The sequence below is a fragment of the Mus caroli genome, chromosome 5, assembly GCF_900094665.2.
Source record: "Mus caroli chromosome 5, CAROLI_EIJ_v1.1, whole genome shotgun sequence".
NCBI classification, from domain to species: Eukaryota; Metazoa; Chordata; class Mammalia; order Rodentia; family Muridae; genus Mus; species Mus caroli.
The window spans coordinates 18359580-18385063 of record NC_034574.1 but is presented as its reverse complement, the minus strand read 5'-3'; the positions used below and the strand labels follow the sequence as shown (position 1 = coordinate 18385063).

Genomic DNA, 25484 nt, shown 5'->3' with positions numbered 1-25484 from the left:
TGAGCCACTGGTGTGGGTACTGGGGACCAAACTCAGGTTTTCTGCAAGAAAAGAGTGTGCTTGCTAACTGCTAAGCCGTCTCTCCAGCCCAGTAATTCATTACTAAATCACACACGCCATCTTTTTTTAACTGCTCATTTCATTAAAACAAAACAAAAACCTAACAGCTTGTTACAATTTCTAACAAGCTGCAGAGAAAAAAAATTAAGTAATAGTAATTCTTCCTACTTTCTAGCTCCAGGAGCACTTCCCTTCTGGGCTTCTACTTCAATCTGTTTGCTCGTGTAATGAATTCATAGTTAAGATGGCTGAAATAACAGAGATAAGTCTAGAAAGAACACAAGACATCCTATTATAAAATAAAATGGGCTAGAGAGATGGCTTAGCAGTCAATAGCACTTGCTGTTTCTCAAGATGACTCCAGTTCAGTTCTCAGCACCCATATCAGGTGACTCACAAGCACATGGAGCTCCAGCTCCAAGGCATCAGATGTTTCTGGCATCCGCAGGCAAGTTCCATCATGTACAAATACCCACTTGCAAGCTCAAACACCTACATATAATTAAAAGTAAAAATATTTTAAAAATAAATAAATAAAATGCTGGGCAGTGGTAGCATAGGCCTTTGATCCCAGCCCTTGGGATGAAGAGTCAGATGGATCTCTGAATTTGAAGCTGCTTTGGTCTACAGAACAAGTTCCATCCAGGACAGCTAGAGCTACACAGAAAAATCCTGCCCCTAAAACCAAAAATAAACACTTATAAAATGAAATTCTAATAAAACTCTGAAAACTTCTCTATTTTGTTCAACTTTCTGTCTTGCTACAAGACAAAAAATAACCTTAGTAATTTTCTTTTAAAGATTTAATTATATGTATATTAAGAGTACAGTAGCTGTTTTCAGACACACCAGAAGAGGGCATCAGATCCCATTCCAGATGGTTGTGAGCCACCATGTGGTTGCTGGGAACTGAGCTCAGGACCTCTGTGAGAGCAGCCAGTGCTATTCCAGCTCTACTCAGTAATTTACTGTACTGAATCTACCACTGCTAGAACAGAAGCTCCTATACACACAGCGTATGTCAAAACCCAACACCTACAGGACAGACAGCACTGCTTTACTCTTGCTAACAGTGCTGTGACAGCCAAAGCCTAAGGACATATGCACCACCATGCGCTTCTGCCACTTGTTTGCTCTGACTTTGGTTTCTTCAATCTGTAACAAAAGGAGACCCATCTTAACTCTCATGCACAAAGGACAGCCCAGCAATCAGAGCCTCCCTACCTAGCCTACTCTGTTCTCCTCTGAGATCTATTATCTTAGTTGTCTAGAGTTGCTTTATTTAGTAATACAGTAGTCACATGCGCTAATGAGCATTTGAAGTATGGCTCATTTGAATTAGCATATGTTGTAAGAACAAAATCCGTAAGAGTTCAAAAACAGGATAATAAAAGGAATAAATATTTCAATGATGTTTTTATGCTATATGTTAAAATAATATCTTAGATATATTAAGAAAAATATGTAACAAATACATGAATATTTAGAAACCAGTGAATTCTTACCAGGTATTGTGGTACACATCTTTGATCTCAGAACTCAGTTCAAAGCTAGCCTTGTCTATCTACACAGCAAGTTCCCAGGACAACAAAAGTTACATAAAGAAACAAAGAAAAGAAAAAAATCAAAACAAAAAAATGGGCTGGAGAGATGGCTCAGTGGTTAAGAGAGATGGCTCTGCTCTTCCAGAGGTCTCAGCAACGACATGGGTCCTCACAGCCACCTATCCTGGGATCTCATGCCCTCTTCTGGCAAGTGTATATACAGATAGAACACTCATTTACATAAAATAAATAAATAAATCTTAAAAACAATTAAGAAAAAAACTGATGTTAATGTGTGACTCAGTTTCTGTTTAACAGCTCTGGTCTAATGTTCTGACTTCCCAACAAAATATTCTCAACAATAGGTTATATTTTATATTTCACTTTTGTAACCATAGTCTCTAAGAAAAAATTTCACACCGCCTGTATAGGCTGCTTGTACTGATCCAGCATATGCTGTCTCTTGAGTTGTCTATATTTTATAAAATTATTCTGTCTGCACTCACGAGTATTCAGTTAGTTAATGAGTAAGTGGGGAATCACAGCCTCTGAGTTTAAAAAAAATTATTGCTGATCAGGCTTTTAAAAAATTGTTATTTATACCTAGTTACACTTTTCCTTTAAAAATAGAATTACTTTTTCTATTTATAAAATCTGGATCAAGAGTTATGTCAGGAAGCAGTAAGAAAGCCAAGACTGTCACTATGTTAACTTGTGACTGTGCACTGTGACTGGTAACAAGCCCAGAGTAGCTGCCTTCAACTTCGTTTCTAGTCACCAAAACCTAAGCATTGCTTTTGTTAATATTAATATTATCCATAGTAAAAAGTTCTGCTGGAGTTGAAAAAAGGTTCAGCAGTGAAGAGCACTGACTGGACATAGGTTTGGGTCACAGCATGCATGTGGAGGGAGGTTCACAGCAGCCTCTAAGTCCAGTTTAAGATCTTACCCCCACTTCTGAGATCCCAAGGTTCATGCACGTATATGATGTACATATAAACACACAAGCAGACACACATGAAATAATTTTTACAAAAAGGTGTAGTACTTTTTGTTTCTTTAGATTTTGTTTGCTTGTTTGCTTCGCTTTGTTTCTTGAGATAATGTCTCCCTACAGAACACTGACTGGCCTGGATCTATGTAGATTAAGTTGGTTTTGAATTTACAGAAATCCTCTTACCTCCCTGAGTACTGGGTAAGAGGCCTGTGTCTATACCCAGTTTTTAAGTTACTTTATAAAAGAATGTCTTTATTTAATGTGACCACGAAATATTTTTAAGTACTTTTTTTTAAAAAAAGAAACTTTAAAAAAAATTTTTTATTAGGTATTTTCCTCATTTACATTTCCAATGCTATCCCAAAAGTCCCCCACTCCCCTACCCACCCACTCCCACTTCTTGGCCCTGGTGTTCCCCTGAAGCATCTAAAGTTTGCAAAACCAACGGGCCTCTCTTTCCAAGCTCATGAAATAAAATCTTTTTAAAATTAATCATTCCATTCATTTACATTTCAAATGATATCCCACTTCCCAGTTACCCCTCCACAAACCCCCCATCCCACAACTTCCCTCTCCTCTCTCCCCTTTGCCTCTATGAGGGTGTTCCCCCACCCACCCCACCACTCTAGCATCCCCCTATACTAGGACCTCAAACTTCCACAGGATCAAGGGCCTCCCCTCCCACTGATGTCAGACAAGGCCATCCTCTGCTATCTATATATCTGGAGCCATGGATCCCTCCCTGTACACTCCTTGGCTGGTGGTCTAGTCCCTGGGAGCACTGGGTGGTCCGGCCAGCTGATGTTGTAAAACAAAATCTTACTGTAGTAGATATCTCTAATAGATCAACAGCCTATCCTGATTAATCAATTATTCCAAAGGTGTCAAAAAATTATATTTAGTCCAAAGGTTGAAGTAGAGTCAACTTTTAAGCAATGTAATAGGAAATAAGGAGTAAAATACATGAGAAAGAAAACGAGCTGACGACGCTTTGGATGGGATGGCACTTGTTTGAGAGACCCTGGGATATCACTGGGAATGGAAATACCAGAGTCTCTAAAACTGTTTGTTCCCACAGTCTGACTGGCAGAGTAACTATGCCTAATGTAGCAAATCTTTGGCCTCATAAAATTGGATCTAGTATTAATACTTGAAACTGCGTGAGAACTTTCTATATTTTAGTTTATTAGTGGATTGTATTTTAGCAATCCAATCTTCTTTAAAATAAAACATAATTTAAACATATATACATTGGTATAATAAAAAAAGTAAAAGTACTTGATTTTGAAATAAAATCAGTTCATAGACAGTTATTAAGGAAATATTCAGGAATGTAGAATCCTGCACACATCTTCTTGACCTTGTTTTTTTCTTCTCAGGCAGTGTCTAGCTATGTAGCCCAGGCTGGACCAGGCAATTCTCCTGAGTACCAAGTAGCTTAGGGCTACAGATATGCATCAAAATTACCCACCACGATCTAGCATCTTACAAAGTAATACTTTGGTCTTTTGACAGTGAGTTGAAAATGAGAAGGCAGCAACATGCTAGTTATTTTTTAAATATTAAATTAGGAAAGCAATATAAAAATGTTTCTTTGAAACAGGAAATAAATGTTACTGTCTTTAGAAGCCTCAAGGTCTTATGTGAAAAAGGAGAGTTTAAAAGTTTGATACTTAAACCACAAAAATTCTGGAGGCTTTCAGGGAAAAAAAAAAAGGTACCATTTATACTGTGTTTATCTTATCAGGGAAAAATTATGCCTAAGGGACATATGCTTTTATGCAACACAGGAGAAAAAACCATTTTCTTGAAATGGAGAAGTACTGCAAGTAGAAAATACAAAAAACAAATTTCCAAAAGATAGAATTTTGGAACAAAGGCTATTTATAAAAGTATTCTTAAAGGAACATTGCCATTTTAATTTCTGATGTCTTAGCCAAGAATGCAAAATGACATATGCAAATAAACACTATTTGGATGTGACAACTTTATGAAATACTTTGCCTTTCCCTACGTAAAATACCTGTATTTAAGTACTTACTCTGAGCCTGCAGCCATTTCCAAGTAGGATGTTTCTGTTGTATCAACCCCCAATGGGATCGCTATGCTCATGACGTTCGCCTCTGGTAAATTCGATTACTATGGAGTCCTATGCATTGGTATCCAAAATACTGGGGCATGCCAGCCACAGTGCTCATTGCAAACATCTAAGTGCATCCACAAACCCTGTTTAAAAGAAATGGAAACAGAAGAGTTAAGAATCTAACTAGCAAGGTACACCAGCAAGCAGTTATTCTGAAGCAATGGTAAACAAATAACGACGAAGGTATTCTTTACGAAGGTCCTAATACCTTAGTAAACGTGAAGTGTTCACAGGGTAGTTCTTTCTTTTCTTTTTAATAAATCTTTTACGATTTTAAAGATTCACTCATTTATTATATGTAAGTACACTGTAGCTGTCTTCAGACACACCAGAAAAGGGCATCAGATCTCCTTATGGATGGTTGTGAGCCACCATGTGGTTGTTGGGATTTGAACTCAGGACCTTTGGAAGAGCAGTCAGTGCTCTTAACCACTGAGCCATCTCTCCAGCTCTAGTTGCTTATTTTCTTCCTGGAATTATGCTGCATTCTTATGATCAAAAGAGAAGTTTCTGGAAGCTGAGCTCAGCTGAGAATGTGTGCTCGGCATGCTTGAGGGCCTGGGTTCAAGTCCAGCACATTAAGGTAGGAAAGAAAACAGAAATGTGCTGAATCTACTGTTCTAAATGTAGGGACTGAAAGTAGAATGTCACAAGGATTACTAAAGCACACTCACTAGTGAATGGCTGGCAAACATGATTGTTTATTTTGAAAGTCAAAATGGAATTTCTTATAGTACAAGTATCCAAAAACAAGTTTTGTTGTTAGTGACCTAACAATATATTTACAAATTGAGCACTATGCACCAAATTAACTTCCTATATGAGTGGTTTATTTAGTCTTCAAAATTCCAACGTAGAGAGCTGGGCAAGGTGGCACACACTTTTAATCCCAGCACTCAAGGAAGCAGAGGCAGGTATATCTCTGTGAGTTCAAGGCTAGCCTGGTCTATATAGTGAGTTCTAAGTCAGCCAGAGTTACATTAAAAAAAGAAAAAGAATAAAAATTCCAAGGTAGGTATATCCATTTTACCTCTAAGGCATAAAACTAAACAACCTAGGAAAGGCTAAGGTTACTCCGCTTAATATGATTAATTAGAGAAAACAGTGACTTAAAAAAATACAAATTTACAAGAATAAGTAAAAGATTCTGAGCTTCAACATCAAATTTTCTAATCTAAATTCACCCCACTGTACTTGTTACATGTATTATTTATGAAATATCTACTCAAAATCTGTTCAATAAAGACATGATTCCTGTTAAGAACAAAACAGACAATCCTATAAACTACAGAAGAGCGGTTAGGTTTTCCTTGTCCTTATAATGTAACACCTGAGAAACAGAAAAAGAGTATGTCCTCAAATACTAGTTCTTATATTTCCCTTTCATTTTTCCAAAAACCTTCAGCATACCTACTCTATTTTTCATGTCACAAATGATGTAAATTCTGAGGGAAAAGAAAGTGATTAATTTGAAAGTGATTTTATACAAAAACTTGTCCATATTTTTAAATCATGTGTAACTGGAAGAAAGCTACCTGTTTTCAAATTACTGTAATATAAAAATAACAAGATATGGCATAATGTTGTAGTACTACATCTACTCTCTACTTGAGCCTAAGGCTGAACTGACTAGTGTTGGAGATGGACACAGAGTGATGCCCGGCTTAAAAGAAAACATCAATGACAGATCCAATATAAGCAACTACATTAAAATTAAAAACACTGGGGCCTACCTCTACCAGTTACTTGATGTGTGAGACTAAGCAGGTCATTTATTTAGCCTCTCTAGTGTCAGATTCCTTGTTTACAAAACAGGAATTTAAAATCAGAATTCTGGGAAGAATATGACCTAATGCATATACAGGCTATACATTCCTCACTTTAAAAGTCTGAAATGCTGTAAAATATACTCCAATTTTCAAATTTTCTTGGTTAGGGATGCTCAACTTGTAAATACTGCAAATCTGAAAATATTCAAAAAATAGGAGATTTCTGGTCACCAGCATTTTAGGTAAGAGACAACAGATAACCACAAACAAGAACTGCTCTTCTTATTCCATCAAAAACCAAATAAAACCCTGAAAGTCAGGTCACCCTATGTTTTCTCATTTGCTTCACAGTTGAAGACTCTCCTCAAGACAACAAAAGCCAGCTGAACAGAGGAAAGCATTGCCCTACTTTCTTTTCCATACCTAAGACCTTATTAGAATTACTTCATAATGCTGCAGTTGTTAACTAGCACAATAAAATGGTAACACTTTATGAGCAAAAAAGCAAGCAATGTACAGCAGAGTCAAGAAGTAGAAAGCAGATATCAAGTCATTATGAATAATTTTAATTTAGTGGAGTAATATTTCTAATATAAAATGATGTATTTGATTTATAATTAATAGTGTGCTATTTTAAATATAAATATAAAATCTTGGCTAAATACACCTGATCTGTTCTAAATAGTGATGAAAATAAACACACAAACAGCAATACCACGCTTGTAATTAGCTTCTTTCAAGCAATAGTTTCCATATGTGTTCCTCTTGCTGTGTCTGGAACACAGTGGTGTTCTATAGACTGGTGAATGAATTAGAGAAGGTGGGATGGAACCACAGCTCTTGCCTCATGAAGCAAAGGGACTATCATTCTATACAGAGGAGCTGAAAAACAATCCCATGGCATGCTTACAACTGCATCTCTCTAAAAACACTCATGTTCAGAAACATGTAATTACATGTGAAACAGCACGATAGACCTCTAGCTTCATTCTAAAGGGAAGATCTCAGCGATCCAGTCACGTTATCATGAAACTATAAAATTAACTATTTCATTTTCTCTATCATTATAAATGTTTTAGCCAGATAATTCATACTGCTAAAAAAAAAAATCAGTTGATAATAAAAAAATGTAACTTTATTAGGGTCAAATAATTATCTCTAAAATGATCTTTTCAGAATGAAAATTTGGCATGATGTCTTACATGGTTAATCCCAGCATGCAGGAAGCTGAGGCAGGACTACTCCAAGTTCCAGGCCAAAATGGGCTACAGAGAAAGACACCATCTTAAACAACAAAGTGTGTGCATATGCGCATGCACACGCACACACACACACACACACACACACACACACACACACACACATAAATGCTGGAGTGTAATGGTAATCTCAGTAGAAGAGAAGCCAAGGCAAGAGGGGCCATAACTTTGAGGTCGGTTTGGACTACACAGGGAATTCAAAGCCTGATTGAATTACATAGTAAGGAGACTTTGTCTTGAAATATAAAAAGCCAGAAATGTATAGTTCAGTGAGAGACCACCTGCCTAACCTGTAAAAGGCTCTGGGATCAATCAAAAGTGTCTGAGAAAAGAGATAGACATAAGTAGGAAAGAAGGGAGGGAGATCAATGTAGTAAGAAACCACCTTATCACAGGTATCAATGAGGAATAAAGAATTTTAACACAATCCAAATACTCCAGACTTTCAGGTAGGAGTTAAAAAAATCCTGGCATCACCAACTGGCTAGTCAGATATGTACTAAATACATGTAGAATAAACAGCAGCCAATAAAGAATAATACAAAAGGAAATACCATGAGATGTCTGGAAAATCTGAAGTCCAAGAAAGAATAAATGTCTTCACAAAACCTGCTATCCAGAATAGACCTAGAAACCAAGTGAACATAGGAGTGTTGAGCTAATGTTAAATGGTATATGTTCTAGGTACTTCTGTCTGAAATGGTACCTCAAACAAAGAAGGCAGCAAAACTTACAAAAACAAATTCATTCTTATTTTTAAATGTAAGTGAATACAAGCACAAGGAAAGGTAATAATTAAATGCCAAATAAAACTGAAAAAACAAACAAACAAACAACCTGGGAAATCACTTATAAACAAAAACAAAATAAGAGTAAGAATAAAACACACACACCCACAAAACAGTCTACTGGAAAAACTAGCAAGACCGAGGGGGCTGCTTTTCAGGTCATGCCAAAGAGCAAAAGGGCTGAGGCTCTAGGCCAGCAGAGTGCTTGCCTAGCAGAAAGGTGGTCCCAGGCTTGACTTCCATCATCCCTTAAACCAGGACTGGTGGTGCATTCCTGTATTGTAATCAAAAGTGTCAGAAATTTAAGGTCATCCTTGACTACATAGTAAGTTCAAGGCAGGCCTGCTATATATAAGATCCTGTCTCAGGGGCTGGGGAAAGACAAAGAAAAAAATATCTGAAACTGCACAGTCTATGACATAGTTTCCAAATGTAAAAAAAACATTAAGCTAGACATTTTCAGCAATACAAAGCAATACAAACTATTGAAACACACATGCATCAAGCTGGAAGAATCTCCAGGGGATTATGCTAAGTTTTTAAAAAGTCAGTCTTACTCCTAGATATGGTAACTCAGACTGTAACTCTAGCACTCAGGAGGCTGAGACAAAAGGATTTTCTTGAATTCAAAGTTAGCATAAAGTCCAGAGTGGGACCCTATCTAACATGGGTCATCAGTTAAAAGCACGTATTCGTAAGGACCCAAGTTTAGTCTTCACCATCTATGTCACACCTATCTATTACTAGAGCTCCCTTCCAGTGGGATCTGACATCTCTGGTCTCTTTGGTCACCCACACACACAAATGCAAAACTGAGGCCCCGCCCTCAACACATACTTAAATCTTAAAATAAAATTTAAAATTCAGTTCCAAAAGATTACATACTGTGAAATTTCATTTATATAACATTCTTAAAATAATGGATTATAGAAATGGAGAACAGATACGTAGGGGGAGGAGAGAAGTGGGCACAGTTACATAAGAGGAAAATACCAAGCATCCTTGTGATAGAATTTTTCTGTAATTGCTATGGTGGAAAAAGGTACTCACATATGTAGTAAGATATGCATACAACAAAAGAGTACAAGTAAAATGGGGACTCTGAATCAAATGGATGCTCTATCAACATCAGTATTCTGGCTATGTTATGTCAAGGTCAGTATTCTGGTCGTCACACTATATCACAATTTTGCAAGATGTTACCACTAATGTTAAAATGTTAGCAACGCTGTTAAAGGAGAAAGGAGATCTCTCTGTATCCTCTTTTACAACTACTTATAGAATCTATAATTACCTTGAAATTAAATTTTTGGCTAAAAAAAAAATGGAGGGCTGGAGAGAGGAGTCTGTGGCTAAGAGGCCTCTCAGCTCTGAGAGCCTAACTTCAGCTCTCAGCATCCACAACAGGCATCTATCTCACAACTCCGCCTGTTAGTACTAGTACCAGGAATCCAACACCTTCTCTGAGCTCTACTCGGCACCCATACAAGAGAATAACAGAGAGAATGAGAGATAGAAACATAAATAAAAGTTTAACTTTCATTCTAAAATGAAAGTTTTAATCTTCTATAATTTTTTCATTTATTTATTTATTTATTCATTTATTCATTTATTCATTCAATGTATATGAGTACACTGTAGGTGTCTTCAGACACACCAGAAGAGGGCATCGATACCATTACAGATGGTTGTGAACCACTATGTGATTGCTGGGATTTGAACTTAGGACCTCTGGAAGAGCAGACAGTGCTCTTAACTGCTGAGCCATCTCTCCAGCCCCTTCTAAACTTTTTCTAATTTTTGCTAGTATCAACCTGAAGAGTTCTGTTAAAGTGAATAATTTATTAATTAATTTATAAAAAAACTGGAAGACTGAAGCTGCTTTTAAGATTATGTCAAGGGCATAGTGAAGTGGAAACTTTTGGTTTTAGCAAAGAGTTGGGCTGAAAAGGTCAAAGGTTTGATTCCCCAGCATCACATAAAACAGGGGTAGCGAATGCCTATAATCTCAGTACTCAGGACTGTGCTATTTTAAAAGACTTTGACTGTCAATGCAGATAGTAACCATCTGTGCCTTGTTTTCTTATCTCTGAGGCTAAAAAAGGATGGTGGGAGAATGTCCAGATATCGGCAAATCCTCCTAACTCAGTTAAAATACAAGGAGAGGTTAAACAGGTAACTCAGAGTAGCACTTGCTCATCTCGCAGAGAACCGAAGTTCAGTTCCTAGAGCTCACTCAAGTAACTCACAACTCCCTGCAAATCCAGCCAATTGGACAGAACAGTCTCTTCTGACCTCCACAGACAACTTGGAGACACACAGACACACACACACACAGCTCAGTCAGTCAGTTACCTGATAATCTATCAGGTTACCCTGGCACTATATTACTAATAATACTCTAATACATAAATCCTTTAAACTACCAGGGTTCTTTGGGTTGTTTTGCTTTTGGCAATCATTCTGCTAATTTTCTAAAGTTCTCCTTTATAGTAGTCCCCTCCCCCCAAATACAGTACTAAACTTTCAGGAACATTTGAGCTGTCTTCACTTTCAAACTGAAAAATGTGTAACAACCTAACAATATTATTTCAGAAGACTATTCCAGTTATGAAACTTGTTTCACACAATCTTCTCAACCTTCTTAGCTTCTCAATGAATATATTACTTATACTTCTGAATGACCTGTTTATATTTTGTCACATTATTTTGAAACACCTATGAGATATGTAGTTTTCACAATTAGATCACTAACGTCACCTCGTTATTAATAAAACCAAAACAACTGAGATACACATGCATCTGCCCTCAAAGACTGGGATCTGGTGGCTAAAATACCCACTAACTAAACCACAACTTCCTTCTCTCATCCTTGTAACATTAGACAATATGAACTCAGCGCTGCTAAAACATAACAAACATGCCATAAAAAATGCTACTGATGGAGCTGTCCCTCAAGGTTCAGTTCACTCCAATATTAATCTCAACCTTGAAATCAACAATCATTTATTCTATCTGGTTTTCTATTCCCAATCTTCTATAAAATATATTCCACTGAAATAACTGTCATTATTTTACAAATGAAACCTTCAAAGTGCAATTTCCGTTTACATACACTTCCTTCCATTCTTTGAGTAATTTATTTATTAGTTTACTTATTTTTGAGGCATGGTCTCTCTTTGTAACTCTCCCTGTCCTGGAACTCTATGTAGAGCAGGCTGGCCTCAAACTCACAGACATCTGCCTGTACTGGGATTAAGGTGTGCCACCACATCTGCTTTCTTTTTTTGTGGTTTTCCTTTCTTTCATTCCACTTTTAAAACTCAGGATTCTCTGCTCTTAGTTCTCGATGACCCTCCTTTCTTCAGTCTTCTATTACAGTGAGTGACAGTGACATTAAATGACAGTGAGTCACTTAGCCTTTTGTGCCTCCCCAATGTGTGAACCACTTGGGCTTCAATCCACACCACAAAAAAATGAAAAAAAATTCTTCCTAAGTCTTCATAGATATCCATCATCATCACCTGAGTAATTTCCAGCAATCAACAAGCCTTGTTCTAAATAAGGGAAGAAATCCTTAGTGTTAAGCATGCTCTTCTCCAGATTATAACAACTATACTATTATTTCAAAATGTAATAAAATTATAGCTGAGGATGTACCTCAGTTGATAGTGCCCAGCACACAAAAAGTTCTGGGGTTTGATCTCCAATACCACATGTGTGTGATACCACATACTAATAGTCCCAGCACTTGAGAGGTACAGGCAGGAAGATCAAGGTCATCGTTCATCACACAGAAAGTTCAAAGTCAACCCAAGCTACATAAAACCCTGTTTCAAATAAAGGGAAGGAAGGAAGGAAAAAAAAGAAGGGAGGGAGGGAGGAAGCAAGCAATGCTATCACTGTGCATAGTAACATACCCCTATTATCCAAGCAGAAGCAAGACAGGTGCTCCAAGTTGAAGGCCAGCCTGGTCTTTATAGCAATGAAATGTGTAATAATAAACAACAACAAAAGTTTTATTGTTTTGGTTTTTTTGTTTTTGTTTTTGTTTTTTATTTTTCGAGATTGGGTTTCTTTGTATAGCCCTGGCTGTCCTAGAACTGAGAAATCCCCCTGCCTCTGCCTCCCAAGTGCTGGGATTAAAGGCATGCGCCACCACGCCCAGCTCTGTTTTTTTTTTTTTTTAACCCACAGCCAGTTTATGTAATGCTGGAATTGAATCCAGAGCCCCGTGCATACTAACACTCCACATTTTCAGAATAATAGACAAATAATCTACATCTTCAGAAAAAAAAATCTTGCCTTTGTCAGCATTCCTCACCATGTGCACATGCAGTACACGTGTTTATTTGCATATTTAGTTAGTTAGTTTGTATGTGCTTGTGTTCGAGTGCACTAACACATGTGTGTACCAGAGCAATTTGCATTTTCTAAGTAAAAGGTGGAACCACTCAGTTTGAAATATCACTTATTTAGTTCTGGAGGGACTGCCAACTACCTCTGACCTTTGCCCTCCTCCCCCACCAAAAGAAACAAAAGCACTTTTGAGATAGAGAATAGACAACAGCAAAAGAGCCAAGTACAATGACAAATATGCATGAACCCATTATTTTGTTTTCTAACTAAAAAATATAGTAAGAAAAGCAAGTATTTGGGGTTACACTATAGGTACCTTCCTGTTGTTCTCCATCTAACAAACCTCCTCTGACCACATCATAAATACCTTCCCACGAATACCCCCTTAACCAAGCACAGTTAGTAACAAGAAGCAAGATGAAGACTGGAGACTCCATGACACCTTGCTACTCTGTGAGACCAACTAGATTTCAAATAAATAAATCCTAAGAGTTCCCCTATATAACAAACCCTTTACTTAAGCTAGCTTCAACTGGTATCTATTCCTTACAACAAAGTCAAACCTAAAATAATAGACTTAATGAGAGGTAGAAATAAACTGTGGGCTTCCTCAAGGTAGAGACAAGCTTACTTATCTCTGTATACTTAGTTCCAAGAAAAGAGGAGCTATTCAAATTCATCTGTTGTCTAGCCATCAACAAGGTTAGGTGGAGGCTGTGTCAATTCAACCAATCAAGTATCTTGGTTCTAAAAGAAGCAGCAGAGAATACTTTCAAATGAAATAATCTTATTTTCTGGATGAGTATTATCTATGTATTCGACCAACCCCAAACCCTTATCAATTCATGGCTACTAAAGCATAGTTCCAATCACTGAACTTTGTCACATTAAGACCCTTCAATTCTTGTACCACTTCAGATACCTATGAGAACTCGCAAGCAAGTTGCATTTATTAGTGTGTAAAACAAGAAAACAAACTATTAGACGAGGATATTTTCCTTATATCTGTTCTCCTTTTTCTATGAACCTGTGTGTGTGTGTGTGGGGGGGGGGGGAATCAAAGCTGTATCAGAATACATTGCACAACAAAAACTATTTTCAATAAAGAAAATAGAAAAAAAAAGCTATGTTTTGATTCCATATTATCCCAAATGGTGGTGTCATTAACATGGGGCAGGAATACCACTTGTTCATTTCATTTCTACCCAGTGAGAAAAAGTCAGAAAACCTTTGAACCCAAACCAAGTCAGTTTAAAATAACTTATAAACGTAATTTTGAATTTTAAATTACATTTACATTGTAAAAGGGCATGGTGGTATATGCCTATAATCTCAGCACTCAGAAACAGAGACAGAGATGGGGACAGCAAGATATCTCTAACAAGTTCCAAGTCAGACAAGGGCTAAATAACAAGACCCTGTACAAAAATAAATAAATAATTAGCTGGGTATGGTGGTGCCATCTAACCTGGCATTCAGGAGGCAGGAACAAATAGATCTCTGGGAATCTAAGGCTAGCCTTGTGTACACAGTGACTTTCAGAACAGCTAGGGCTGTGTAGAGAGATCCTATCTTAAAATAGTAACAATTTAACTTTTTAAAAATACAATAAAATATTCAGAAACATAAAAATTTTAAAATGTTTGTAGATAAAATGTTTAACAACATAATTACATGAACTTAAAAAATATCTTTCAGGTTCAGAAGGCAGAGTTCAAGGCCAACCTAATCTACATGGCAAGTGTCATGACAGCCAGGGCTAACAGAGAGACAGTGTCTCAAAAAAAAGAAAAAAAAGAAAAGAAAAGAAAAGAAAAGAAGAGAGAGAGAGAGAGAGAGAGAGAGAGAGAGAGAGAGAGAGAAAAGAAAATGATGTTACAGGGCCCAGGGCCATCAACCATCACTACAGATGGCTCTGCAGGTAAACACTGCACAAGTCCTGAGAGAACCAACTCCTGAAAGTTGTTGCCCTTGGACCTACACACACACACACACACACACACACACACACACACATGCCCTCAATCATAAACAATGCACACACACCCCCCAAAATATAAACTTTATAAAATCACCATAAGATTTTAAAAAATTATTTTACAAGTAAATCCCACTGCCATATCTTAGCCTTCTGTCCTTAAGGCTCAGATCTTAAGTACCACAACCATGCTGGCACTGATACAGGTCCATTACTCAATGTTCTTTCTCAATAATAAACTTCAGGACTGAAAGTGCCCCTTCTTTTCCATTAACTCTATATTAAGCAATCTAGGAGTTACTAGGAATTGCTTTTCTTCCACAGATGTAAAAATATAAGAGAAATGAGAAAGATTGTTTCGGGGAAGGGGGCAGGGAGCAGGACTGGACACTGAACTAGGGATTGAACTCATGGATGGGAGGTTGAAGCCCCAACCCTCTGTTAGGTTATTATTTTCTAAATTATCTCTTTAGATGTAAATCCAGAATAATGTCCTTCATTCCATGTTCATACATGTGTTCATTATACTTTGTACAATTCCTTGCACTCTTCTGGGCCCTTCTGCCCCTCTGGCTTATTATTTCCCTCCAACAGTTCCCTCTCTGATTTCATGGATCCAGTTACTGTTTCCCCATTCCTTGGTTCTCATTCTCTTATACCCAGATTTCACACTTCACTTTTTTTTTTTTTTTTTTTGGTTTTTGGTTTTTCGAGACAGGGTTTCTCTGTGTAGCCCTGGCTGTCCTGGAACTCACTTTGTAGACCAGGCTGGCCTCGAACTCAGAAATCCGCCTGCCTCTGCCTCCCGAGTGCTGGGATTAAAGGCGTGCGCCACCACGCCCGGCCACACTTCACTTTTAAGAACTAAACAAACAAACAAACAAAAACGTACAATATTTTAAAATGTTAGATGAGTGGCTGATTATTTACTAATTAAATCACTGCATTGCAAGTCATTATGTATAAACTAAAAGCTCTTGGATCTGAGCATATAGCCAAGTGAGCAGAGTGCTTGCCTAGCATGTGTTGAGCTCTGGACTCAACCCCTAACAGATCAACTAGGTCTGGTGGTGCACAGCTGTAATCCTGTCATTTAATAGTGGAGGCAAAATAATCACAAGTTCAAGGTCATCCTACTCATAGCATGCTCAGGCCAGTCTGAGATACATGGGACCCTGTCTCAAAATTAAGACTTTAAACACTTTGGATAAATAACAAAATGAGATTTCCAATAAAGCCATAAAATTCATCCAACAACAGGAAAATGGCTTTCTTAAACTATCAACAATAAATTAACCAAGAGGGAAAAACAATTGATTTTGTATCAAGTGGATATTTACAAGGATTTTTCTGATTCTTATTTAAAAAACATCAGATACTAAACATCAATAAAAAAAACTTTTCATATGCTTAATGATACAAATAAAATCTTCTTAGTCTAGATCACCACCATTTGATTTTTAATTTAGCACTTAGCCTGTAAGTTCACAAGAAGAACAATTTCTTAGCCTTATAATATGTTCTCTATAACATACTTATAGCTTAATAGCGCTAGGTTAATCTTTAGTTAATACTGTCTACGTCTAACAGTGCAAAACAGTTTCAACTACAAATACTGCTCTTTCATATTAAATATTTAATTAATACAAAAACAATCAGTTTGGCATTAAGTAAATAAGGCTCCTTCCGATATTTCTTCATAACAAAAGTCACTCAGATTCTTGAACTCTGCCCAAAGCTAATAATATTCACACAGCAATGTTTGGAATAGATAGGGCCTTCCTTTTATTGAGGCAGTAACTAAAAAATGTATTTTGCCATAAAGTATAAATAATTCTCAAAAAACACATATGTTAACATTTGTTCTGAGACAGAAACAGTCCCTGATTAACCCATTTTGAAGTACATGTTCACTTTTTAAAAAAGCTTTAAACTCAACATATAAATGAGCATCTATCATCTAAGAATAAACCTTTTAAAAATAAAAGCTATTATATTTTAAAATATAAGCTATTATTATATTATTAAAACATTTAAAATGTTTTAATAATATATCATCCTCTCAGACAACTGCATACTACTAATATTCCCTAATTAGTTCTGATAATCCTTCAAATTCCATTACTATTTAAAAGTATATATAAAAAATTGAAAAGATAAAATTTAACATAGGAAAAATGTAAATTTGCATAATCACTTCATAACTAAGCAAAAATAAACATTTTTTTTACATTTAAATATCACCATAATAGCAGTTTCCAGGATGGCAGAGCCATTAGAACCATCTCATACATCTTTAAGAGATTAATACTCAGAAATGAGTATAATACTTTTCTAAATTAAGATGCTAATTTAAGAAGTAATAGTTGCCCTCATCAGTAAGGCGTATATGTAAAGCTTCTCTGGCTGGAAGAAGTGAGGGCAAGTAGAATCATAGGCGCATTACTGCTACCATAACCACTACTAACAGACAGCTATTACTGCCACTATAAATACAGAGTTGACAGAAATGGAAATGGGCAAAAGTTCTCAATTCAAACTGGGATCAAAAAGATACTTTGCAATGACAACAAAAATCAAGTATCATCAAATTGCAGTCAATTTTTAGAAAGTAATTTTATTGTCCAATCACAGGTTTTCTATAGATCCACATAAACAAATAAACACGTAAGCACCCAACCTTAGCTTTTCCTGGGAACAAAGACTCTTGTGAGTTTCCTCCCAGAGCCAAGTGCTTCACAATTCTCTGGGAACAGAAAACCCACATAACCTGTTAAAAGATCTGCCTCTGCATCCTAACCTAATGGAGGTGCGTTGTTTATAAAGTAAAATGAGATAACAACAAACACTTAAAAAAACGTTATTTTTAAAATAACTTAAAAGTTATTTTACAGGATTCAAAACAAAAGAGAAACAAACAAAACCAAAAGGAGGCTTTTTATTTCTAACTTAATGTTTTTTATGTGAAACCAATTTAGCCAATTATTTTGTGTCTAGACCTGACCAATATCAATAAAGACAACCATAGCATATATAGACAATATACCTTCTTCTTGCTACATAAATTGATAAAACACTCATTTCATGCACTAGATAGGAAGTTCAAATATCAATCAAGTTAAAAGTACCCACCTTGTTCTAAAGCACAAACCTTAACTATGGAGCCCATCCACTATACCTAGGGCTTAGACTCACAACTCAATCCAGAGTCTTATGTAAATACTTGACTCCAAATTCCAACACAAACTCTCCCACTACCAGCCAACATTTTATTATATAATATTTCAAAAATTCTAACAAAGGTTGTATACCTGATTACTCTTCAAAGATGAAACTCAACTCACTGGCATGTAAAATTACCTAATCCCATTATTTCCACAATTATTTTGTAGAATGTACCTTACACCAGCTAGTTAATATAAGCACAATATGCAGTACAACCTGCTCTAAGGTTTATACAGAGGAGAAAGACTTGTGAATGAATGTGTGCCCTCCGACCTTTGTAAGTACTTCTGGATTGAAAAGCACTCATCTTTCAGTTGCTACACAATCAGAATCATCATTCAACCCATTAATGGCCCACTCATACCTTGCTATTTAGAAAAAAGATACCCCTCCCAGGATGCAAATAAACTGAAACCAGTCACACTTTTAAAAGTACAGCTGAATGACATCTGACATTTAGTTTTCTATCTCAAATTTTAAGATTTTAAAGATGGCATAAAAGGGATTCAAGTCCCTATTATGAAATGCTTTTATTTAAGGACTATTACAACAAATCCCCCAATCCAATAGGAAACTGGGCATGGGGGAAGGAATGAAGACCAAAGCCTTATTTTTTAACTTACATAATGATGATAGTATGCAATAAGACAAATTTAAGAGGCAGCAAAGCACGGAGTGTCACCTTACCACATATACAAGCAACTAGAAATGATTAAAGCTTTAAATACAGGAGAAAACAGAGGCAACACAAAAAACAGGAAGAAAAGAATCCTTATATCCAGTGAGTAACAGGTTTAGGTCTGTTTGTACAGCTCCCTAAATTTTACTCCAAAACAGAATACAAGAACCAAAATATACAAAATTAGTTAGGAGTTGAGTGAGAAATGTTTAACTGAAGGTAAAAATTCCCAATCATGCAAAATGGGCTACTTAACAAAACATTTTACTTTGACATATTAGTTAAAAATGGGTGATTTAAAGTCAACACAAACTATTATCTGCATCTAATAAATGTTTAATGTTTAAAAGCCCCCGACCATGAAATTTCCAAGGCCAAATGTCTTATTGTTTTCAAAAGTGGTATTGTTTTATTTGCCTCTTAGGAAAACCCAATAAAATTAATCAACTATAACACAGCACTGTAATTTGCAATAAAACTGACGAATTTTTGTAAATGGCTTGGAGGGGGGGGGGCAAGCCCAATCTTTTTCATGTAAACATAATAAGCTTGTAATACACTGCAGACAAACGCACTGCATGGGGTGTGGAGGACCCGAGCTGATTAGATTACCACAACATCAGCCTGGGGCCGCCATTTTTAGAATCTGTAAAGGACAAAAGAGGGAAATTACAGTTTTTACTCTCCATCTCAGAAATTAAAGGGAAAGGGAGACTGTTTCCCAATTAGGTATTGCTATCTTCAACCTAGAGCTGAATGCACCTCACTTGATTCTTCTCCAAGGTCTCCAGAACTGCAAACACATATATATTATCTACATCTCTAAAGGATGAATAAAATAAGCAACACCGAAATTTACTCTAGAACTAACTCCAGTGATTTCCCTTTGACTTTAAATTTGATCATTCTTGAGAGACAGTCTAGATAGGGCGGATCTAGGCGGAACTAAAGCCAGTGAGGCAAGCACCCAGGATTGTTTTTTCTCTCCCTCCTCCCCCGTTTAGCACAGGGAACCGTTTGTTTCTCATCTCTGTCTGCTGCCACCGCGTCGGTGCCAATCCTTCGGTCAAAATAAGCTTTCCTGAAATGAGCCATATTGTGGATTCTAAGGCTCTGGCACAGTAAAGGACGGCAGTAAGGCAAGAAGAGCGGGGGAGGAGACTGGGAAGGCTGGGTACTGACTAGGGTGACCACCTTAGGGGCGGGTTTACCCTCTCCGGAGAGGATGAGGAGCGGTCTCTCTCCTACAAAGAGAGATGCCCAAGGCGTTCTTTTAACCCCTTTCACATTTAAGAGAACATTATGCCACCGAATGGCAGGGAACAAGGGCAGGAAGAAGAAAATGGGGCCTAAACGTCTTCTCTCTGCACCCGAACAAGATGCAGCTGGAGGAGGGGAGAGCTGGCAGCTCGCGGGACCTCTCCGACACCAGTCACAAGCCTCCTTCCTCACCCCGGAGGCCTGAATCCGCTACCAGGGAGGAGGGCGCCCCCTCCCTAACTCCCACTCTCAAGGGGGTTTAACTGCCAGTTTCCCCTTCCACAACCCCAAAACCCGCCATAATGCCCCAGTGCCAGGGACAGGCAAGAGAAAGGACAAATTCCACTTCCACAAGCGACGTGGCCCCAGCACAGGCGCCTGGGGTTCAGTGTGGACGCCCGGCTCCCGAAGGACAGCGACCCTCTCTCCCTAGAGCCCTAAGTCCCCCCACCGCGGACCCCACGACACCCACAGACACGACAGGCACTGACCTGTGATGGTCACACACCAGACACCCGAACCCTGTTATCGGCTCGACCCCGGGTGAGGTTCTCCACACCTCAGCGCTCGGTCGACCCCCGACGACAGCCACTGCGGTCGCAGAACCGACTCCACACCCCCTCCCCAAGCAGCAGCGCGCAGCGTCTTCAGTGGGAACCCAAGAGTCGGGCACTGCGGGCCACGGCAGGAAAGACGAGGAGACGCTGAGGCTGCTCCGAGTGTCTATGCCCCCTCTGCTGCCGCTCCCGAACGCAGGCTCGCTCTCCGACTCGGCCCCCTGCGCCCGCTCAGTGTCACTGCTTCTCGCTCTGGGAAAATGGCGGCGGCGACGGCGGCGGCGGCGGCGGCAGCGGCGGCGGCGGCGGCGGCAAGCGCACGGGGCCCGCCCGCCCCGCTCCGCAGGGGCAGGGGGGAGGGGACGAAGCTACTCGCCGCCATCTTGGTTATGGGCTGCGGCCCGACGCGGCCTCTCCGCCGAGGCGTGGAGACGTCACGCTAGAGGCCGCGAGCTGGCCAGACACTCCGTCTTTCCCACAACAGGTGCATTCATCCATCCGCCGACGGTTGGGGAGGTCTTGCTAGCTGGTGGGCTTGGCTCTTTACCCGTTGTCCCCGAGTAGCCCTCAAGCCTGGATGTAGGTGAGCGTGAGGATGCTACTAGTAGGTAGAAGGATGACAGCAGGGGCGGGGACGACCCCCCTCCCATCACTTCCTAAGGTGATGCACTTGCTCCTACCCCCCAAGCAGCCTCAGTCCCGGCAGCCCCCTCCCCCCGGCCTGGCCTGCCAGCTCAGGGTGAGCCCGGTCGGATTGTCACTCGACGCCCACTAGTGGCTGAGGAGGCTCCAGTGCGCAGGCTCCGGGCACCGGATAAAAGCGGAGCTGGCGAGTCCGGCGCCGTCTCGATGGAGGAGCGAGAAACGCAAGAGGTCGGGGGGAGAAGCCGCAGAAAAAATTGCAGCCATCGTCAGCGCCGCCTCCCTGCCACCGTGTATGGGGTAAAAGCTGCCGTTGCCGCTGCCGGTGCAGTCGCTGCCGCCGCCTCTACTTCTTAGCACCGGGGAAGGAATCCCCGCCGCGGGACAGTGTGCTGGGCGGGGAGCGGGAGTTCGTTTGTGTGGCGGTGATTAAACGAGGGAGGGACAGAGCTGGTTTCTCGAACCGAAAAGGGGAGGCCAAGGAATAAAACAGGGTTCCCCACTAAAATCACACAGCGATTACGGATCTGGCTTTGGGGGCCTTTCCCCGGAATGGCGGTTTCCGTCTTCTTGGCCCGCAGCACGACCTTGGGTGCTCCGTAAGAGGAGTGGGGAGAGGCAGAGGCGGTGTCGGCAGCCAATCGGCGTCTGGTGATTTCTGTCGGGCGCGTAGGGATTGGCTGACGATGACCTCATGCTGCAGCAGCGGGTGGGGCCAGAGTCGTCGGGGGTGGCTGTTGCAAAGGCAGAGAGTGAGAAGTGATGACGGTGATCGTTGTCGCCGCGTCTTCTGTGGAACCCAAGCAGTGCCGAAGGAAGTCGCAAGGCTCTTCCCCGACCATTTGCTCCTCTCCCTGCGCGAGGTGAGGGCCCTGGCTCGGCCTCTGCGAGACTTTGGGGCGCTGGTGCGGCCGTGGAGGCGCAATTTCTCCTGTGACTTTTGTAACTGCGTCAGGGCAAGATGGCGCTGGGTCTCCTTGGGGCGCGGGGGGAGAGGCACGTCCACCGCCGCCGCAGCGCATGTGACCGGCTGCATTCCTGTGGGGTTTGGCGGGGACCCAGGCAGGGCGGGGGAGGGGACCGGGTTTGGGCGGAGGAGATGGTGGTGCGGTCGGCGTTGGCTGCCCGAAGAGGAAGAGATGACTGTTTGAAAGCTCTTCCCCTCCCCCACTCCCCGCAGCAGAACAGCTGCGCGGGGGGTGGGGGGGAGCCCCAGAAAGGACACTCCTTTCGGGGTGTGCCAGCCACTGGTGGAGGAGAAGGTTTGACGCCTTCTTATCTGCCTTTCTCCTTGCAAAGTATGCTTACGTAAGGTGGCAGTTCCCTCCTGTAAGCCAACTAGGAGGCCCTGAGTGTCACTGGTATGGGTAACAAGGACAGGTTAGGCTCTGAAGGCACCACGGCTAGGAGTGTTGATTATTTCAGACAAAACATAAAGTTTGGGGGGTCTGAATAGAAGACTACAGCATTCTCAGAGTTTGAAAGCAAGTGAATAACACCCAGGAACACTTAGGTTTACTAGACAGACAGCGGTTAAGGACTGCATCACAGTCTGAACGGAAGGGCCCTGTCAGACCTTCTCCTTATATTCTTTGTGTTCATTACCCTCCCTGTCTGTACATCCCGTGAGAGTTTAATTAATCTTATTGGTGAGGGTTGCCTTTTCAAATATAAGTATTCTTAGTAATTTTAGTATTTTGTTCTGTATGAAACTGAAAGGTCATTTTCTATACTTCACGTTGCATTTTGCCGTCCTTTTAAAAATAAAAGATGGAATTACAAATGCTTCTGGTAAATATTCGTTAAAGCTCTCGATCCTGCGTCTTTAAAGCACATTTGCAGTAGCATAAAACGTATTTTTAGTGGGACTTAGGGCTCAAATGGGTTTTGCTATTTAATAGCCCAGACTAGCTTGGAACTCATACTCCTGCCCACCCTCCTATTGCTAGGATTACAGGCTCTGCCTGGGTACTATTTCAACAAAACACTGTATTTGGTGCTGAGAGAAAATGAATGCCTACTAGGCCTAGAAACTACATTAACCTGGACCATGGTTATGTTAATTTATGTTTATTTTTAGCGGTAGACTCTTTGTAGTTGGAAATCAAGATTTGGTTTGTAAAAAAAAAAAAAAAAGATTTGGTTTGTAGCATTTTTGTTATTAAGTAACAATGAGAATGAGGGATGAAGTTATGTATTACAAAGAATTTAACAAATTCAAAGCTTTTTGTTCCTGCTTATCTATTAAATGAACATTTTGTATAATTGTGGAATAACCTTTTTTGTTTCTTTGTCAATTCCCTTGCTCCTTTATCCTAACATCATTTTTTCTTAGAAAAAGAACTAAATATGAAGCAGTTTGTCTTAATAAGGAAAAGAGGCCATTTTAGGCAAATGGAGATGAATCCTTTGTATGCTTCCAAATTCCTTCCAGTTATTGACTCCATGAAATTCATAAACTCTTAATATTTTTTTATCTTTTTTTTAAAACTGGCATTTCAAATTCTTGAGAGCTAGACATGATAGCACAAAGTCATCTCAAAAAGATTACAGAATAGTACACAACATTTATTTTTATTTATTGTTCACTTGTAATCTTAACAACAAATTTGCTGAGGTGCTAAAATACTTATCATCTCAAAACAGATGTGTGTATTTGTTCCTGTCTGGAGGAACCCTTCCCACGCACGTCCAGGAAGACAGCTTCAGCATCCTCCATGCCTCTTCAAACTCCTCACGTGCTTTGGTCCATTGTTCATAATGATGACCAAACGCACTGATAGACAATTGATAAGAGCTTGAGTGGACTCGAACTCCTTTAGAGATTATAAGATTAAACACTGTCATAATGGACTGTAAACTAAAAATACTGGCTCAAGTTTTTCCAAAGGCTGTTTTGAACAGAATTTAGATGAGAGGAAAAGATAATATAATGATAGGCAAGCAGGGCCAGCAGAAGCTGATGGCCATGCTAGAGACAGTTCTTCAAAAGACTGAGAAGAAAAGCTATTTTTGGATGTTATTAAATATAGAGGGCAGTTTCATCTATAAATTTACTAGTAGTGTAAATGGATGTGTTTATGATACCTTAATGTGTTTGGAAGCTTATCCAGGTTATAGAGCATTGTTTACTCTGATATTAGACTCAATTTGTAGTAACCTTGTTTAGTTCTGTCAATGTGACAGCTTCTATTGGCTGTGGGTTTTAGTGATCAGAAGATTGGCATTCTAGTAGCAGAGCTTATATATTATTAACATGATAGATAATGTGAGACTGAAAACTCATTTAATCAAGCCTGAATATTGATGTTCGTTGTCTGTTCTTAGAGCTTTGGTGTATAATACCTGTGCTACTCTATTTGACACAGTTACAGAATAAACGATATACTCAGAGGGAGACATCATTCCACTTTAACTTAGGCCTAGTCTTTATACTTGAAAATCCCCTTTGTTTCACCCAGGCCCCTGACATTGAGTGTCCTCTTGAAAATACAGAAGGATGTAGATTCATATCTGAAAATGATGGAACTGAAATAGTTTGATAGACAAATAAGATGGTCTTTTTGGCTTGGTGGCAGGTGCCTTTAGTCATAACATAACACTTTGAGGGTACAGTGAGAAAAGTTACAAGTTTGAGGCCAGCTTGAGCTACATGAGATCCTGTCTCAAACAATTTTAGTTATAGGTAAATATGCACATTGTTGAGTTTGTCTTCAGGAAATGATTTTGATGTTACCTGCCTGTTCCTGGCTAATGTGTTTTAATGGTAACAACACTCAGCTCCATATTTATAGATAGGGCTCTGAAGATTCTAAGTAGGTTGTAGGTAACTTGAATCCAATTTTTTTTTTTTTAATGAAAATGTAATCTAGTAGAAAGATGGAGGTAGGAGAGGATCAAGGGGGTGGGGGTTCAAGACCATCCTGGGATACATGAGACTCCATTTCAAAAACAGTTAAAACAGAAAAAGAGTAACAAATAACCAAAAAAAACAAAAACAAAAAACAGTTTGAAAGTTTCCTGCATGCTGCTAGCTACAAAGTGAATTCCCTAATCTCTGTTGTCTAATGTTTAGACTATTCTGTTTCCCAGAGTGGAATTTCATCTGCAAAAACCAGTATGACACTTTGCACTAAATGAAACAAAATAGGAATATAACAGAAGCATAGAGACACCACAGTTCTCGGAAGTTATTTTTAGGTGAACTAATATCTTATTGTGACT

General features: G+C 39.4%; 2 protein-coding genes across 5 annotated transcripts in view; one reads left to right on the top strand and one right to left on the bottom strand.

Moving 5' to 3' along the window:
- Kmt2e (lysine methyltransferase 2E) overlaps positions 1-20975 on the bottom strand; it is a 68173-nt gene extending 47198 nt beyond the window's left edge. For 3 of the 4 annotated variants that reach the window (XM_021161961.2, XM_029477082.1, XM_029477084.1), the window contains exons 1-2: positions 20553-20975; positions 4643-4827 (exon numbers count right to left, since the gene is read on the bottom strand). In XM_021161961.2, coding sequence (XP_021017620.1) covers positions 4643-4713 — 71 coding nt within the window. In that variant the 5' untranslated portion in view covers positions 4714-4827; positions 20553-20975. Of the gene's footprint in view, positions 1-4642; positions 4828-8326; positions 8400-20552 lie in introns of all 4 variants that reach the window. The other variant, XM_029477081.1, reaches the window with a different exon arrangement.
- Positions 20976-20990: 15 nt separating this feature from the next.
- Positions 20991-23046, top strand: LOC115031096. The gene has a single exon (XM_029477099.1). It carries the CDS (start codon positions 21947-21949, stop codon positions 22409-22411), a length of 465 nt encoding a protein of 154 aa, XP_029332959.1. The 5' UTR covers positions 20991-21946; the 3' UTR covers positions 22412-23046.
- Positions 23047-25484: the final 2438 nt, after the last annotated feature.